Source organism: Euprymna scolopes, chromosome 41, assembly GCF_053919585.1.
Source record: "Euprymna scolopes isolate OS-2025 chromosome 41, ASM5391958v1, whole genome shotgun sequence".
Classification (NCBI taxonomy): domain Eukaryota; kingdom Metazoa; phylum Mollusca; class Cephalopoda; order Sepiida; family Sepiolidae; genus Euprymna; species Euprymna scolopes.
Window position 1 is genome coordinate 61,921,497 of NC_136522.1, and position 18,051 is coordinate 61,939,547.

At 32.3% G+C, this 18,051-nt stretch overlaps 1 protein-coding gene across 1 annotated transcript in view; it reads right to left on the minus strand.

The window, feature by feature from the left end:
- LOC145266720 (uncharacterized) overlaps nucleotides 1-15,887 on the minus strand; it is a 28,020-nt gene extending 12,133 nt beyond the window's left edge. Inside the window, exons 1-2 of the mRNA XM_080122642.1 lie at nucleotides 15,554-15,887; nucleotides 1,311-1,520 (exon numbers count right to left, since the gene is read on the minus strand). Of these exons, the coding sequence (XP_079978768.1) occupies nucleotides 1,311-1,520; nucleotides 15,554-15,608 (265 nt within the window). The 5' untranslated portion in view covers nucleotides 15,609-15,887. The remainder of the gene's footprint in view (nucleotides 1-1,310; nucleotides 1,521-15,553) is intronic.
- Nucleotides 15,888-18,051: the final 2,164 nt, after the last annotated feature.

An 18,051-nucleotide genomic window follows, 5' to 3' on the forward strand; every position in this document is an offset into this window, starting at 1 on the left:
GTGATCGATTTTGGGCCAGAAATTTGGCGCTTAAGGGGTCAAAGTTCAACGATTTGACCTTTGAGAACTCTACCAAACTCCTCCGGCAATTTTCGGTCTACACACTTGAAATTTTAGATATAGGTTCCTTGGACATGGATCTAACATAATAACTTGATTTGAGCCCAAAACATAAAATATTAAGGGGTTATAATAGGGGTCAAAGTTTAAAAAAAATTGACCTCTGCAGTCTCTTCCAAATTACTTAGACAATTTCTGGTCTAAATATTTTAAATTTTACATAAAGTGTATTCAGAGATAGGGCAAGTTATTTCATCAGTTTGGATCAAAAATTTTTAGTTACCAATATATAAATGTATGTATGTATGTCTGTTTTCATGTCTGCCTCAAACTTTCAATAGAGGCGACGGATTTTACCAAGATCAGTATCGTTTTAAAGTTCAACCTTTCATACAACAAATATCGAAAAATTGGCTAAGAACATTAATATCTTTCCCTTCAACTAGGCACTTTTCTACAGGGGAGGGGTCACTTTTTTGGCCGATATTTTTTAAAGTTATCCTCTCCTTTAGATTGTCTAGCCTTAATTTTAAAAAATGTCGCTTCCGGTTTGGCGGTGGTCATAACAGCATAAACGTTAGGTTTTACTCCGTTCTTTTCCTCCTTTGCGGTACGGGTTCGAGCCTGCCTTCCTACTACCACTTTTTTTTTTTTTTTTGCTCAACATACACATCCAAACACCCGGGAAACGCCGGGCTGAAATGCTAGTATATATAAAAGTGAAGGTGTCTGTGTGTGTATGTGTGTGTGTGTCTGTGTACATTCTCCCACGCAATAACTCTCTCAATTTTCAGTCTACGGACTCGAAATTTGATACACAGGTTACTGAGATTTGGGAAAATCTTTATAATCAGTTTTCGGCCAGAAATTTGGCTGTTAAGGGGTCGAAGTTCAACGATTTGACCTTTGAGAACTCTACCAAATTCCTCGGTCAATTTTGGGTCTAAACACTTGAAATTTTAGATATAGGTTCCTTTGACATGGATCTAACATAATAACTTGATTTGAGCTCAAAACAATAAGTATTAAGGGGTCATAATAGGGTTTAAAGTTTAAAAAATTGACCTTTTTTTTTTTTTTGCTCAACATACACCTCCAAACACCCGGGCAACGCCGGACTGAAATGCTTGTAAGAAAATAAAAGTCCAAATGGATACAGATACAAATAAGCCCGTATCTATTTTATGATTTCACGATTGGAATCTGTCGCCAAGTAAACTATTTCTGTTTCATCGCAGAGCGTTACTCACTTCCGTCTGCTGTCTTATTCAGACCGATCCAGAACTCATAAGTGAATGGAATCTCAGCAATCGTGTTGAATTCTTCCTGGTTCTCGATGATCATTAATCCCGCGTGTTCATGTCGGCAGATGGTTTCAGCCTCATCAAAAGTCTTCCAGATTTCAAAAATATAGATGCATTTATTTTGGATTCTCATATCAAGCTTTGTCGCAAACGAATCTGTAAATAGTAAAAAATAGTAATTCAAAATATCAATTCGGATGTGATACTATCGACGCCCTCCTCCACCCCACACCAAAGTGTCGGGAATTAAAAAAAAAAAATAGTTCAAAACTATAACAAAAAAAATTATAAAAAAATAGTAAAAACTATAGCAAAAAAATTATTTAAAAAATAGTTAAAAACTATAACAAAAAAAAAATTATAAAAATAGTAAAAACTATAGCAAAAAAATTATTTAAAAAATAGTTAAAAACTATAACAAAAAAAATTATAAAAAAATAGTAAAAACTATAGCAAAAACATTATTTAAAAAACAGTTAAAAACTATAACAAAAAAAAATTATAAAAATAGTAAAAAACTATAACAAAAAAAATTTATAAAAAAATAGTAAAAACTATAGCAAAAAAAAATTATCAAAAACAGTTAAAAACTATAACAAAAAAAAATTATAAAAAATAGTAAAAACTATAACAAAAAAATTATAAAAAAATAGTAAAAACTATAGCAAAAAAATTATTTAAAAAACAGTTAAAAATTATAACAAAAAAAATTATAAAAAATAGTAAAAACTATAACAAGAAAAATTATTTAAAAAATAGTTAAAAACTATAACTAAAAAATTATAAAAAAAATAGTAAAAACTATTGCAAAAAAATTATTTAAAAAATAGTTAAAAACTATAACAAAAAAAATTATAAAAAAATAGTAAAAACTATAGCAAAAACATTATTTAAAAAACAGTTAAAAACTATAACAAAAAAATTATAAAAAAATAGTAAAAACTATAGCAAAAAAGAATTATAAAACATAGTAAAAAACTATAACAAAAAAAAATTATAAAAAAATAGTAAAAACTATAGCAAAAAAAATTATAAAAAACAGTTAAAAACTATAACAAAAAAAAATTATAAAAAATAGTAAAAACTATAACAAGAAAAATTATAAAAAAATAGTAAAAACTATAGCAAAAAAATTATAAAAAATAGAAAAATACTATAACAAAAAAAAATTATAAAAAAATAGTAAAAACTATAGCAAAAAAATTATCAAAAACAGTTAAACACTATAACAAAAAAAAATTATAAAAAATAGTAAAAACTATAACAAAAAAAATTATAAAAAAATAGTAAAAACTATAGCAAAAACATTATTTAAAAAACATTTAAAAACTATAACAAAAAAATTATAAAAAATAGTAAAAACTATAGCAAAAAAAAATTATAAAAAATAGTAAAAAACTATAACAAAAAAAATTATAAAAAAATAGTAAAAACTATAGCAAAAAAAAATTATAAAAAACAGTTAAAAACTATAACAAAAAAAATTATAAAAAATAGTAAAAACTATAACAAAAAAAATTATAAAAAAATAGTAAAAACTATAGCAAAAAAATTATAAAAAATAGTAAAAAACTGTAACAAACAAAAATTATAAAAAAATTGTAAAAACTATAGCAAAAAAAATTATCAAAAACAGTTAAAAACTATAACAAAAAAAAATTATAAAAAATAGTAAAAACTATAACAAAAAAAATTATAAAAAAATAGTAAAAACTATAGCAAAAACATTATTTAAAAAACAGTTAAAAACTATAACAAAAAAAATTATAAAAAATAGTAAAAACTATAACAAAAAGAATTATTTAAAAAACAGTTAAAAACTATAACAAAAAAAATTATAAAAAAATAGTAAAAACTATAGCAAAAAAATTATTTAAAAAATAGTTAAAACTATAACAAAAAAATTATAAAAAAATAGTAAAAACTATAGCAAAAACATTATTTAAAAAACAGTTAAAAACTATAACAAAAAAAATTATAAAAAATAGTAAAAACTATAGCAAAAAAAAATTATAAAAAATAGTAAAAAACTATAACAAAGAAATTATAAAAAAATAGTAAAAACTATAGCAAAAACATTATTTAAAAAACAGTTAAAAACTATAACAAAAAAATTATAAAAAAATAGTAAAAACTATAGCAAAAAAGAATTATAAAACATAGTAAAAAACTATAACAAAAAAAAAATTATAAAAAAATAGTAAAAACTAAAGCAAAAAAAATTATAAAAAACAGTTAAAAACTATAACAAAAAAAAATTATAAAAAATAGTAAAAACTATAACAAGAAAAATTATAAAAAAATAGTAAAAACTATAGCAAAAAAATTATAAAAAATAGAAAAATACTATAACAAAAAAAATTATAAAAAAATAGTAAAAACTATAGCAAAAACATTATTTAAAAAACATTTAAAAACTATAACAAAAAAATTATAAAAAATAGTAAAAACTATAGCAAAAAAGAATTATAAAAAATAGTAAAAAACTATAACAAAAAAAATTATAAAAAAATAGTAAAAACTATAGCAAAAAAAAAATTATAAAAAACAGTTAAAAACTATAACAAAAAAAATTATAAAAAATAGTAAAAACTATAACAAAAAAAATTATTAAAAAATAGTAAAAACTATAGCAAAAACATTATAAAAAATAGTAAAAAACTGTAACAAACAAAAATTATAAAAAAATTGTAAAAACTATAGCAAAAAAAATTATCAAAAACAGTTAAAAACTATAACAAAAAAAAATTATAAAAAATAGTAAAAACTATAACAAAAAAAATTATAAAAAATAGTAAAAACTATAGCAAAAACATTATTTAAAAAACAGTTAAAAACTATAACAAAAAAAATTATAAAAAATAGTAAAAACTATAACAAAAAGAATTATTTAAAAAACAGTTAAAAACTATAACAAAAAAAATTATAAAAAAATAGTAAAACCTATAGCAAAAAAATTATTTAAAAAATAGTTAAAACTATAACAAAAAAAATTATAAAAAAATAGTAAAAACTATAGCAAAAACATTATTTAAAAAACAGTTAAAAACTATAACAAAAAAAATTATAAAAAATAGTAACAACTATAGCAAAAAAAAATTATAAAAAATAGTAAAAAACTATAACAAAAAAATTATAAAAAAATAGTAAAAACTAAAGCAAAAAAAATTATAAAAAACAGTTAAAAACTATAACAAAAAAAATTATAAAAAATAGTAAAAACTATAACAAAAAAAATTATAAAAAAATAGTAAAAACTATAGCAAAAACATTATTTAAAAAACAGTTAAAAACTATAACAAAAAAAAATTATAAAAAAATAGTAAAAACTATTGCAAAAAAATTATTTAAAAAATAGTTAAAAACTATAACAAAAAAAATTATAAAAAAATAGTAAAAAATATAGCAAAAAAATTATTTAAAAAACAGTTAAAAACTATAACAAAAAAAATTATAAAAAAATAGTAAAAAATTTAAAAAAAAACAGTAAGTTTTAGAATTTTAAAATAAAAAAAGTGGGGGGCAATAAGTTTATCAGCAAGACACAGTTTATAGGAAGTGAACTTAGTAGAAAGGCAATGGAGAGGAAGTTGTTCACAAAGGCACACAAAAGGAAGCTGAAATAGGATTGCTAATCAAGCAAATTTAATAATTTGGGATTTTTTAATGAAAATATTATTTATCGTTCTCATTAGATGTCAGCACAGTTAGACGGATTCATCGATTTCAGAGTGGCGACAGAGATGTGAGAAAATGCGTTTTGGACTTTTAAGATCGCGGCATCATTCATTACTAGCAAAAAGTGTGTTGAGAATGTTTGTTCAGTAATAAAACTTCTCAAATGCACTTGTGATGTTAGGTTGGATGAGGGTGTTAACATGGATCAAAATTTGACTCAATCATTGAATCTCCCTCTAAAAATTTAACACATAAGCTTTTCAAAGAAGTTTGCTATGATCTGAAACGTTGTTGCTGAATCCAGTGTATTGTAAAAAAAAAAAAAAAAAAATGTAATGTGCGCATCAGACTCAGCTTCAATTTTTTTTTTTTTTTTAAACGTCTGCTAAACATTTCAGAATTGCCAGGACGAAATAAGTGAGTGGTTCCAAAAAGTAGTTCCTTGCGTTCAAGTGGCATGATGCCTTGCTGGAGGTGAACAAGAGTAAAACTATAAAAATAAAAGCCATTTAGGAGTTCATAGGGAACGAAGTTCTTTTTATATAATAGTAGATATTAGTGGGACCCGTGGAAATTCCACAGAGGGACTCATTCGTATGTAATATATTGATGTTGCATTCTGTAGATGTTCAGTGTAAATGGAGACACTCTGATATTATTGTAGCTCTTTTGTTAAAACTGCAAAAGCATTTATCTATGCAAGCACGAACACTCGGCGTAGCCGGTCATAAACTACGCTTAAATATGATATTTTAATTCTCGTAGATTTAGTATATATTATTATAGAGTTAATGTTCTATCGATTTTTATATATTATAAAGTTGCGATTTTAGAAATAAAAAAAATATATCCATTTGACTTGGGTGCATCAGCTTGAATCGAAATTGAAACCAAAACTTATGATACAAAAACATATATATATATATATATATATATATATATATATATATATATATATATATAATTTGAATTCCTTCAGCTATAATCGGAACCAAAACCAAAACTTATGAAAAATTCTTGATAAAATTATTTGTTCTGGAACTCGCGGCAGTTATTCCTCAGAATCTTGCTTTCAGGTACCTACAATACCGTCTAGCAGTCAAACTTTAGAAAGCGTGCGCTGGGCAGACAGATAAACTCAAATTAACATAACGAAAACAACTATTATGTTGAAAACGCTTTATTAATTAGGTAAAAAAATCTGAAACAAAAACAAAACAAATAGTTAAAAGGAGAAAATCCTAATTAAACAAAGGAAATAATACATGAAAATAATTATGTTTTGGACAGGCTTCCAAATTAACAGATTCTTGGATATCTTATCTTTTTCAATCAACTGTTAGGTGAAAGTCCGTAACAGTTAGAAAAGTGTCTTTTCTCCATTAAATTGTTAGGTGAAAGTCTGGAGCGGCTAAAAAATGTCCTTTCCTTTTTTATTATTATTATTAAATCGTTAGGCGAAAGTATGGAGTGGTTAGAAAATGTCTTTTCTTTTTTCTTTTTTTATTAAATGGTTAGGTGAAAGTATGGAGCGGTTAGAAAATGTCTTTTTCTTTTTATCAAATCGTTGGGTGAAAGTATGGAACAGTTATGTCTCTTTTTTACAAAGGTTGTTATTCTAGTGCGGCGCATAAACTACCCAAGCGCCCATGAAATAAAAATAATAGAAGTCTGAGAAAAGATGTAAGTTCTGTGCGAACGAAGAAGGAAATAATAAATTAGAATTTCTACAAATTAAATATAGAAGTCACACACTAGGTTAAATAAACAGAAACAGGGTTTCGAGTTCTTCATAGAAGGAATAGCCAGGTAAAGGAATAATAGGATGTTCTAAACGTACCTCATGGCTTAAACGGGGAAATCCCAGTTCATGGAGTCGAGTAAAGTCTGTGCGTATTGATTCAAATTCCACGGTTAAAAAGGAGGAAGGACAGAATCGCAAAACGACACTGGGGCGAGATCGCGTGGGAACACGGAGTTCTCGAAGGATAGCGATATGACATTTTTTTCCTTTTCTTTTTTTTTTATTTGGAATACCTAAACGGCTAAGTTTTTCATTAAAGAAAGATCAGGAAGGAAAGAAATAAGAAAGAAAACTATATATGAAAAAACTTGCACAGAGATGAATGAGAACGAGGCACGAGGCACCGGTGCTCTTAAAGCGTGTGTCCCTTGTTAAAAAAGAGCCCGGTCTGGAGACAGAACATTATTTATGAAAAAAATAGATTACTGGAGTGCCATCTATATATATAAAAGCGAAAATGTGTGTATGTATCTATGTATGTATCTATGTATGTATATATGTATGTTCACTTTTTGTGTATGTCTGCAAAAGGCTATTTTCCGGGGCCTGCTCGCTCAGCTCCCTCATTCTTAAAACTTTTTACATCACGTCTAAATCGTAATAACTACGACTTAAGAGCGGAGGTCGCATGTGCATTTAATCTGGTTGACTTTTACCAGCTCGCCGTGTCTTCGAAAAGAAAAAAGTGAGGGAAACAGTAACTGGCTTGCAGCGCAAAACTAGGTCAAACATCACGCCACTTCCTCGCACCTGTATATTTCACTTTATAACCCTTAATTTAACACGCTTATCATTCCTCTCCCCTCGTGGCCGAGATGGTTAGGTGGCTGGCTTTTTTCCCTTTCGTTTCCATCTTCGTGTCAAGGCTTCGGGATTCAATCATCCTACCTTCCGACCAAAACTTTTTTTTTTCTTTGACACCTCCAAATACCCGGCCAACGCCGGGTACCCCCTGTTAGTCTATAGCATAAATCTCATCTGTCTGTTTAACTTTTTTATTTATTTTACTTCAGTAAGTATTAAGAGATCAAGGGGCTCCCTCCTGGAGCTAACACTTGATTCTGTTATGATTTAAATTTATATCCGAGGGCTCTTTTAAGAATAGATGCTGTTCCCTTTATGGCTGCTATTTGTATTTCGTTACAGCTTGGTCTTTAAATGTATGTATGGTTGTATGTCTGCTTAAAACTTTCGACATAGCCGACGGATTTTAACAAGATCAGTATCATTTTGAAGCTCGATGTCTCGGACGACAAATATCGAAAAATTGACTAAAAACATTAATTCCTCCACCCTCAATTGCGCAGTTTTCAACAAGGAGGGGTCGATTTTTTTGTGAGCCATTGTTGCAAGTCATTGTATCGGTTGGATTGACATTGCCTAATTTTAGCATTTCGAACATCCGGTCACATCATGGCGTTTCAGTAAGACGTCAGATTTTCTTTCACTTTTTTTTTCGCTTTCGCATCACAGGTTCTAGCCTGCCTGCCCGCCTACTGCCACTTTTTTTTTTTTTTTGCTCAAGACACTACTCCAAACAACCGGGCAACGCCGGACACCCAAGCTAGTCTATCTATATATATAAAAGCGAAAATGTATGTATGTATATATGTGTGTATGTTTGTGTGCCTGCTAAAAACTTTTGACAGACACAACAAAAATTCACAAACTCGGTATCATATTAAAGCTCTATCCTTCGCTCCAAAAATATCGAAAAATTGGCCAAAAACGTTCATTTTTTCACCCCGAAATCAACAATTTTCGACAGGGGGGGAGTCAACAAAAACGGCCCTCTTGACCGGTTCTATGCATGCGCCAGATGACGTCATGACCTGATTTAGTTTAAATAGTTGAAAAACTGAACAAATTTCATGTACGTCGTGTTAGGTCAGTCCATTAGCGCGTTGGTTCATTATCTAAACGTTTTGGGTTCGAATCGTCGTGTGAGATGTCTTTTTTTTTTTTGATTTTTTAAATTTAAATATTGAACCAGTGTTATTTAAGCCATTTTTCACGTGTTCGTTTTCTGTTTTCATCGTTCGTTTGCCTTACGTTAGTTTTTTTTGTGTTTTTTTTCCCCGCTTAAGTGTTAACGTTGTTTTCTTTTTTTACTTCGCTTATAACAAACAAACCTACGTCGTTGTCGTCATTATAATGCTCGACGACTTCCGGCCGTGCACCTGTCAATTTGATTCTTAAATAAATTCAAACATCTTTCACAAACTCATTCTGGCTGGCCGATTTTATTTTCAAACTTCGCCTCAGGGCTTCGGGTTCGATCCCCCCCCCCGGGTTCTTTTTTATTTAACACCACACACACCTCCAAACACCCGGGCATCGCCGAGTACCCCCCCGCTAGTAAGAAAGAAAAGCTCACAGGTTGATACAAAACTGATTGTTGTTGAACACACAAACTTGTATTCTTTTAATATGAAGTGAAAGAGCTATCAACCAAAAGTCGATTTCTGCACAAAAACCAAAGGAAGGGCCAGGGAGTAGCACTGCAGAACATTTTTGTATCCCCACTCTCTCTTGCTCACCCCTCTCTCAAGCATCCACCCTTTTTCTAACAAAGATAAGCAGAGAGACACCTACACATCAACTAAGGGATATTAAAGTGAATTGGGAGGAAAGAAAACAAACCCAACATAAAGGTGAATGTGTACCTGCACTGCCGTGACAAAATCAGACGCGAGATTCTCGTTTAGGGTGAGGCGTAGTGGGGGGGGGGGGGCATTCTGCACATGGATGCCAAAATGTGAAGAATTCGTTCAGTGGAGTTGGGAAAGTTACAGATTCCGCTGAAGTCTATTCAGTGACTATCTCCAATTACCCAGGTGCAAAGAAAAATGAAGTCTGCATCCTCTTTTAACAAAAAAGAGAAAAGAGAGAACATTATCTTTCTTCTCTATAATAAAAGCGATATATATGTGTGTGTGTGTGTGTGTGTGTGTGTGTGTGTGTGAAGGGCATTTAAGTCTAATCTATTATCTATTATGCAAAAAGCAAAAATGTGTGTGTGCATGTCTGCCAAAATCGGCATCACAAATATTGAAAAATTGGCAGAAAACGTTAATTCTTTCACCCTCAACTTGGCTACTTTTCATAAAGAGGGGTCGCTTTTTTTTCACAGGTCATTGTTTCCTTTCGATTGACTTCCCTTAACTAAATGCTTGCGTCTTCCGGTTGCACTCTGGATGCATCAGCTAAGACGTTAGGTCTTTTTTTCATCTTCTTTTCCTCCTTCACATTCCGGGTTCAAGCCTACCTGCCTTCTACCACTTTTTCTTTTTTTACTACAACTCTCTTCACCTGGGCTACCTACTCTTAGGGTTCCTTACTACACCACCTCTACACACCCGGGCAACGCCGGGTACCCCCTGCTAGTCCAATATATAAAAGGCAGAATGCATATTTGTGTATGTCCGTGAAAGGCTTTTTTTTGGGGGGAGGGGAGGATTCTTGCGTCGGTTAGATTCCGCAATAAATTTTCGCATACTTCCCAGATTGTAATATCTCAGATTCGCAAACGGACATCGTCTCTATCTTTTTTTTTGATTGAGTTAAACAAAATTCCCACCATGGTGTCGTCTCGGGTGTTTGTTTGGCCTTTTTTGTATGAAGCGAAACTATTTGAAAAAGCGAAAGTCGGAAGCTTGGCCTTCGGGCTGAGCAGTTGCTGCGGGTTAGGGTTAGGGTTAGGGTTGCTGCACTTCACTTACATTAATTGGTCCTTGGTCAATGTAGGGGTTTCATACTGAAACAAATACTATTTTTTTTTTTTTGGGATACTGCCAGAGTGCCCCCTGTTTTTTTTTTGGGGGGGGGGTCTGGTTTTCTCCCACAGTTAAAACCTTATGTCTAATTTGCTTTCGTGGGGAAGCAAATAAATATAAAGCATTTAAATCATCGTACGTTTGATTGACTATTCTTAAATTCGACGCACACAACTGCTTGCATGATGGCGACATCGGTTAACGCGTTACACTTTTTTTATTTTTACACCTTCTTTCCCGCCTTCACATCACGGGTTCGAGCCTGCCTGTCTACAACCACTTCCTTTTTTTTTTTTTTTTACCCTCACCTTCTTTTCCTCGTTTGCGTTATGGGTTCCAACCTACTACCGCGTTTTTTTTTAACACCTCTCTCCACCCTGTTGTTTCTCTCCCCCCCAACCCCCACCCCATCAGGCTGCTTTTTATTCCCATCCTTACTGCACCACGGCAACACACCCGGGCAATGCAAGGTACCCCTGCTAGCCTATTATATGAAGGGCAAAAATCTCTATGTGCGTGTCTGCTTGTATGTCTGCCAAGTACTTTCGACAGACGCGTCGGGACGTGACGAAACCGGTATCATTTTAAACCGCAAACTTTCGGACGACAAATATCGAAAAATTGCCTTAAAGCATTAATTCCTTCACCTTTAACATTTTCGAAAGTCACCCGCTCTTTTCAATTTACTAGCCTTAAATTCGACGTTCGCCATTTCTGGTTTTGCGTTGGACGCAATGGCAAAGACGTCATGTTTTTTTTTCACATTCTTTTCCTACTTTGCGATACAGGTTCGAGCCTGCCTTCCTACTACCACTTTTTTTTTTTTTTTTTTTTTTTGCTCAACACACACCTTCAAACACCCAGGCAACACTGGTAAGCTAAGCTAGTCAGCTATAATCGAAACCGAAACCAAAACTTATGAAGAATTCTTGGTTAAATTATTTATTACAAGAAATGGAAGTCCATAACAATTAAACAGTAGTCACTCGGGTGTAAGCGTGACACACAGAATAAATAACACACGCTATGCTGGTTAATGTTACTATACACATAGATTCGAAAAAGTTGTCCAGAAACAAATATATAACAAATAAATGTTACCAAAGGCAAGATAAGTTACTCTTCTACCAAACTGGATATATTTTTTTTAGTGTTTTTACTCACTTTAAAACGTGGAATCGGTTCGAAAATCATACAATGTTTATCAATATATTTTAAAAAGAAAAATGGCGGTATGCTCGCTGTTGAACACGGTAATTTGGGGAAAATGAGTTCAAACAAACAAATTATACAAAATAGTGTTAGAAACCCACCGATTATATGTCCGCCTATGTCATGGTAACATATATTGAGTGAGTTTCTAACAGTATTTTGTATATTTTTTTAGTTTAAACTCGTTTTCGCAAACTTACCGTGTTCAACAGCGAGCATACCGCCATTTGTATTTCTTAAACACATCGGTTTTTCGAGCTGAATAAACATGTTACATTAAATAAAAACACTAAAAAAAAATATCCAGTTTGATAGAAGAGTAACTTATCTTGTCTTTGATAACATTTATCTGTTATGTATTTGTTTTTTGACAACTTTTTTTTAATCTATGTGTATAAAACTCCGGAGGTAGAAATAAGCAAAACTAAAAAAAAAAAAAATGAAACAAAACACAAGAAAAAAAACCCCCCAACTTTTCCGTTAAATAAATTCTTGCTTCCTCATCCCCAATATAAACGCAAAAAACTTTCTCCATTTTTGCCAGGATCCCCAATCTCTCCAAACAAGGAAATAATATAGTCCCCTGTAGACATACTAGACCCAGATAGCTCTTTACGTTGAAGTAGCAATATGCCTTATTTGGAGTGAACAAGAGTTTAAAAAATAATAAAAAAATAAATAAATAAATAGCAAACTACCTCCCCAAAACAAAAACCTGGATGTCTTCAAGTCCAACGTAAACAAATTTCTGATGAACCGCTCCCTTAAGTAGACATTTTTATTAAACCCCCACACTAACGTACTGTACATGCAATAACCCTTATCCCTGAGTGGCTTCCGGGCCTTGATAAGTGGTGATCACCTTGTAAAAAAAAAAAAAAAAAAAAAAAAAAATTATTCAGGGACGACAATGGAAGCGATCCCGAATCTCTACATACGTACCCCTTAATGTGTCAAATGTCTCTAAATGGCTTTTCTACCTTCATTGAAACATGTTCTTTTTTTGGTTGGCGTTAACAAGAGTAAAGAAAATAAAAAGAAGCAAACTAAACAAAACAAAAAAAAAAATATTTTTTGAAATCAGAAAAGAGATGAGAAAAACCCGGAGGGAGGAAGACAAAAATCACCATTGCTCTTCACTACCGAATACAACCAATATGGCGGACGCTTCAATGAATTGTAACATTTATTAATTGAAATTTGTGTTTTTTTTTTTCCTTTTAATTTTATTCAAGTTGTGAAATACTTTTAGAGGAGATGGTTTAAGTATTAATGGATGCAACAAACAAGTCCAATCAGGGCATTTGCTTTTAGACTCAGGTACAGATAGAGAATGGGAGAAATTGTTGACAGTTGTTGTAGATAAACGAGTGTTTGTTGTGAATATTTTGCAGGAGGAGGGGACCACAGATTGAAGCTCAGCCGAGCACTTGTCATGAAAATAATCATAGAACAGAGATAGACTCACAACAACTCTTCTGTGAGAAAGAGGTTTTAAAGAGATGAAAAGAACAACATTTACTAGATTTCAAAGCCGATTTTGAACCCCCGTCAAAGCAGGAAAGGATGCTTTGCAGGGACGTGCAGAGGGAGGGGGGGTGCTAGGGCACCTGTCCCTTTTACACTTGTTTTAAAAGTGCCCTTTTCAGAAGAATTTATTATAGGCCTGTGTTCATTACTATATTTTTACCATTTTTTTCACCTGAGCACCTGCCCTGAAAAAGTTCTCTGCACGACATTGGTGTTTCGAGCAGCTCCTCCCCACATGCAGCAACAATACTCCATCTTAAGATGTATTTGGTTTTATACTGGTAGAGGATTGCATTGGGATTTCTGAAATGGTAAAATGATCCAACCATTTTTCCATCGACTTTATAGCGACCTTGGTAACAGATTTGATATAAGTCTTCCACTTTAGAAAACTTAAAAAGCAAATATACTGCATGGGGAAACTGGTAATAGCACTGCTTTATAAACTTTGCATTTTGTTTTTAGTCTAATGTCGTTCCTTGACCATAATCGTTTTTTAAGTTTTCCAAACAAAGCACACGCACTCTGGATGTGGCAGCGTATCTCCTTGTCTGCACGGTCATTGGTAGTCAGTTTACTTCCACGGTACTTAACATCTGGTACTACTTTTAATTCCTCACCGATTATCATGATCATGAGGTAAATAAGAGTAATAAAAAAGAAAACTTAGAGAATCTATATTAGAACCTATAGTCGATTCAGATGTAACAGGTCCTGAATATGACCTTAAACTATATCCAGTGGTGAGGCCCCACCTTGCGGGCTTTGGGGAGTGTGGAGCCACCCTTTAATTGCCATTGCTCCCAGGTCCACTCTGACGCGGAGTGATAGTACCTGTTAGGTTCCCAAGTATGGGTTAAATAGAAACCGACTTGAAAACAACAAATATATTCTATTAAAAAATTTTTCTACCGAATCTTTGGATTCGGCATTAAATAACCTGAAAAGGGTTGATATGCTATAAAACAAAAACAACCAACCAATCAGATGTAACATATCTTCTGGGGAAGACAATGGAAGTGGTCAAGAATATTTAGTTGGCCAACCTTATGACACGTATGGCGAGACAATGTTTATTAACATTTTAGCGCATGTATGGAAATGGTACCCCATTTTTAATTTTTCTGTTTACATATTTTTTTTTCATTTTTTTTTTCAAATAATTATCGAATCGTCACTAATCAACCAGATTATGCAAAAAATGCAAAAGAATTCAATATTTTACATTTTTCAAGAGATGTAGCCGTTTCTAAAACAATGTTCTAGTAAATCAATCCCCTATTTTGAAAACATTGGCTTTTTTTCGGCCAAATTTTGCGAATTTAACCTTTTATAAAGCAGTTTGGTCTTCAGAAAAAGGCTAGAACAGGCTAAATTCGCAAAATTTGGCCGAAAAAAATTCGATGCTTCTAATCTGAGGATATCAATTTACTAGAACGGTGTATTAGATACGGGTACACCCCTTAAAAAATGTTAAATACTGAATTTTTTTGTATTTTTTTGATAATTTGGTAGATTATGGACCATTCGATAATAATCTGCTGAAAAAAAAAACAAAAAAAAAAACAGAAAAATTTCAGAGGGGGGGGGGGTTCCTCTTCCAAACGTGCACCAAAACTTCAAATATATTTTATTTTGATGAAATTTAAATCATTTCCACAAAATTATCTAGGGACAACAATGGAAGCAGTCCCGAATCTCTACATACCTCTCAATGTGTCAAATGTCTATAAATGCCTCTTTTACTGTCATTGAAACATGTTCTTGTTTTGCTTGGAGTGAACAAATGTTAAAACAAATTAAAAAAAAGAAAAAAGAAGCAAACTAAACCGACAAACTACAAGCCCTCGTACCCCCTTAACGTAAATATCCCTAACAAACAACACAATCCCACCCCTATACAGTAAAGATCCCCAGATGTAAGAAAGCCTTCTACTATAATAGTTTCTTCCCCAGAACTGCTAGACTTTGGAATTAATTCCCTCTCGGGTTTCTGCTTCCCCGACTGTACTGACATGCAGAAGTTCAAGTGTAATATGAACAGACATCTTGCTGCAAAACTCCCTATATAGTATCCCTGCAACTTATGTCCACTATAGTAGCCCCCTGCATCAAAGTGGCACTGTGTCTTGTTTGTGGTGAAAATCTAATAAAATGAATGAATAAAAAAAACAAAAAAAGAAAATTACCTTTTGAAATCAGAAAGATAAGAAAAGTCCGGATGGAGGGAGACAAAATTGCCATTATTCTTCGCTGCAGAATACAACCAATATGGCAGACGCTTCAATGAATTACAACAGTTTTAAACTGAAATCTGTGTTGTTTTTTTGCGTTTTTTTTTCTCCAAGTTGTGATATTCATGTACAACTATGGATTCTTTGATTTTTAGAGGAAATGATGTAAGTATTAATTGATAGTGCAACAAACAAGTCCAAACAAAGATAATAAAGATTAGTCTCGGCGGGGCAAGTTCAATGAGGGTTAAGTAAACCATTAGACAGGAAATGGTTATCGATTAAGACATCAAAGAAAGCATTTATTGATAGATAAATGTTAAGTTTTGAGACATTGTGTTGAACAAAGTTCAGATCAGTAACCAAGATGGCAGCCAAGAATCGAATGTGGTCCGTGGCGTAGTTAACCTGTTAAGTTCTGAGATATTGTGTTGAACAAAGATGGCGGCATAGTTCAGATCAGTAACCAAAATGACGGCCAAGAATTAAATACAGTCCGTGGCGTAGTTAACGGAGAACTGATTGAATCCAAAATTCGACAATTTTTATAATAATTTTGAAACGTTTTCATTGGTTGTTTAGCACAGCCGTTGGTTATAAAAATGATTGGCGAATCCATTCGTCTCATACCCCCATCAGGAGTCAAAAATATTTTACACTGGAACACTATAAAACAGACATATATACATCTATATATAAACGGCAAAATGTGTGTGTATGTTTGTATGTCTGCGAAAAACTTTCAACACTCGCAACGGATCCTCATAAGGTCAGTATCGTTTTGAAGCTCAACATCTCAGACGATAAATATTGAAAAATTGGCCAAAAACATTAATTCCTTCACCCTCAACTCGCTAGTTTTCTACAAGGAGGGGGGCGGTTTTTCTGCCGACATTCTTGCAAATCATCGTCTCCTTTCAATTGATTAGCTTTAATTTCAACGTTCGTGACTTCTGGTTTTGCCATGAACACATCGGCAAAGACGTCATGTTTTTTTTTTTTTGTTTTACCTTTTTTTCCTCCTTCACGTTACAGGTTCGAACCTGCCTGCCTACTACCACTCCTTTTTTTTTTAAAAAAAAAAAAGAAAAAGAAGAAAACACTTCTCTCCACCCAAACTGCCTACTGTTTTAATTCTCTTTTTTTTTTTTTGGAGGGGGAGGGGACTACATTACTCAACACACCCGGGCAATGCCAGGTACCCTTGCTAGTATATATATAAAACAAACATATAAACATGTATAAATGAATGTATGCAGATAGGTAGGTAGATGTGAATAGATGACAATGGATAGATATATATGAGCTGACATCTCATATGTAAAGGGCAGTTATATGTTTAGCTAAAAGTCAAAAACTACTAACGAAAGACCCACAAAGTTTATACTTCCTTGATTGCTACTGTCCAGGATATATTTACATTTAAAACGGATATCTATAGTAAATGAATTATATTGGTACAGGATGGAACGATAAACATAGGAAAGACGACATGATTCCATTTCTGTTTTATGAAAACTGGTTTTCCTTTTTTGTTGCAGACCATCTACCAATTGGCCAGTTGTGTACAAATTCCAAGAGTGATAGAAGCCTTCTATCATGTCTGAACGTGACACAATGTTCAACAAGTGAGATCGGAGATGCGCCTCTGTACAACTCATGCTCTCTACCGATTTAAGTTATGACAACAGGACCATTATCAGCACCCTCAAAATGCAAATCTGAAATAGTTCACCACTTGGAGGCAAAGTTTCCGGCCACGGTCATAGTCTTTGATGTAGTTTCAAGCTCAACTCGCTTTGAATTCTTCAGCAATAGCTTTCCATCTTGACACAAAAAGACCAGAGCACACTGCTGATCCTGACTGGATCAATTCCTTATCTGGAAAGCCTCTTTGACTGGATTTATGCTGCCATTCAAAAAAAAATTTTTTTCACTGGAGCAACTACATTTAATAATCACAATTGGATAATTTTCTTATCTCTACAGAAGTTATTGCATTTACCGTCACCTTTGGCTTATTTTTCTTTATTCAAGAATGTCTTGACACTCAAGGAATACAAATATCTTTTTTATCTCTCTCTTGTGTGCCGCCTTCTATATTCTTTATTTCAGCAACCTACCAGTTTTTGCAAGCCACAATTTAATTGTTCTCTTTGCCATAATAACTTCATATAAGGTAGAGAGCATGAGTTGTACAGAGGTGTATCTCCGATCTCGCTCGTTGAACATAGTGTCACTTTCAGACACGCTTGAGAAAAATCAGTAATAAGATAATTAAGAGCAGAGTTTGGGGTCCTATTTGTCATTCGGTTCCTATTATATATATATTACTAGCAGGGCTAACCGGCATTGCCCGGGGAAAAAAAAAGTGTACTCTCCTCCCCTTCCCGTTTTCTCGACCTCCTCCCCACTCTCTTCTTTATCCAGGCAATTCCTCATGCTGGACATAT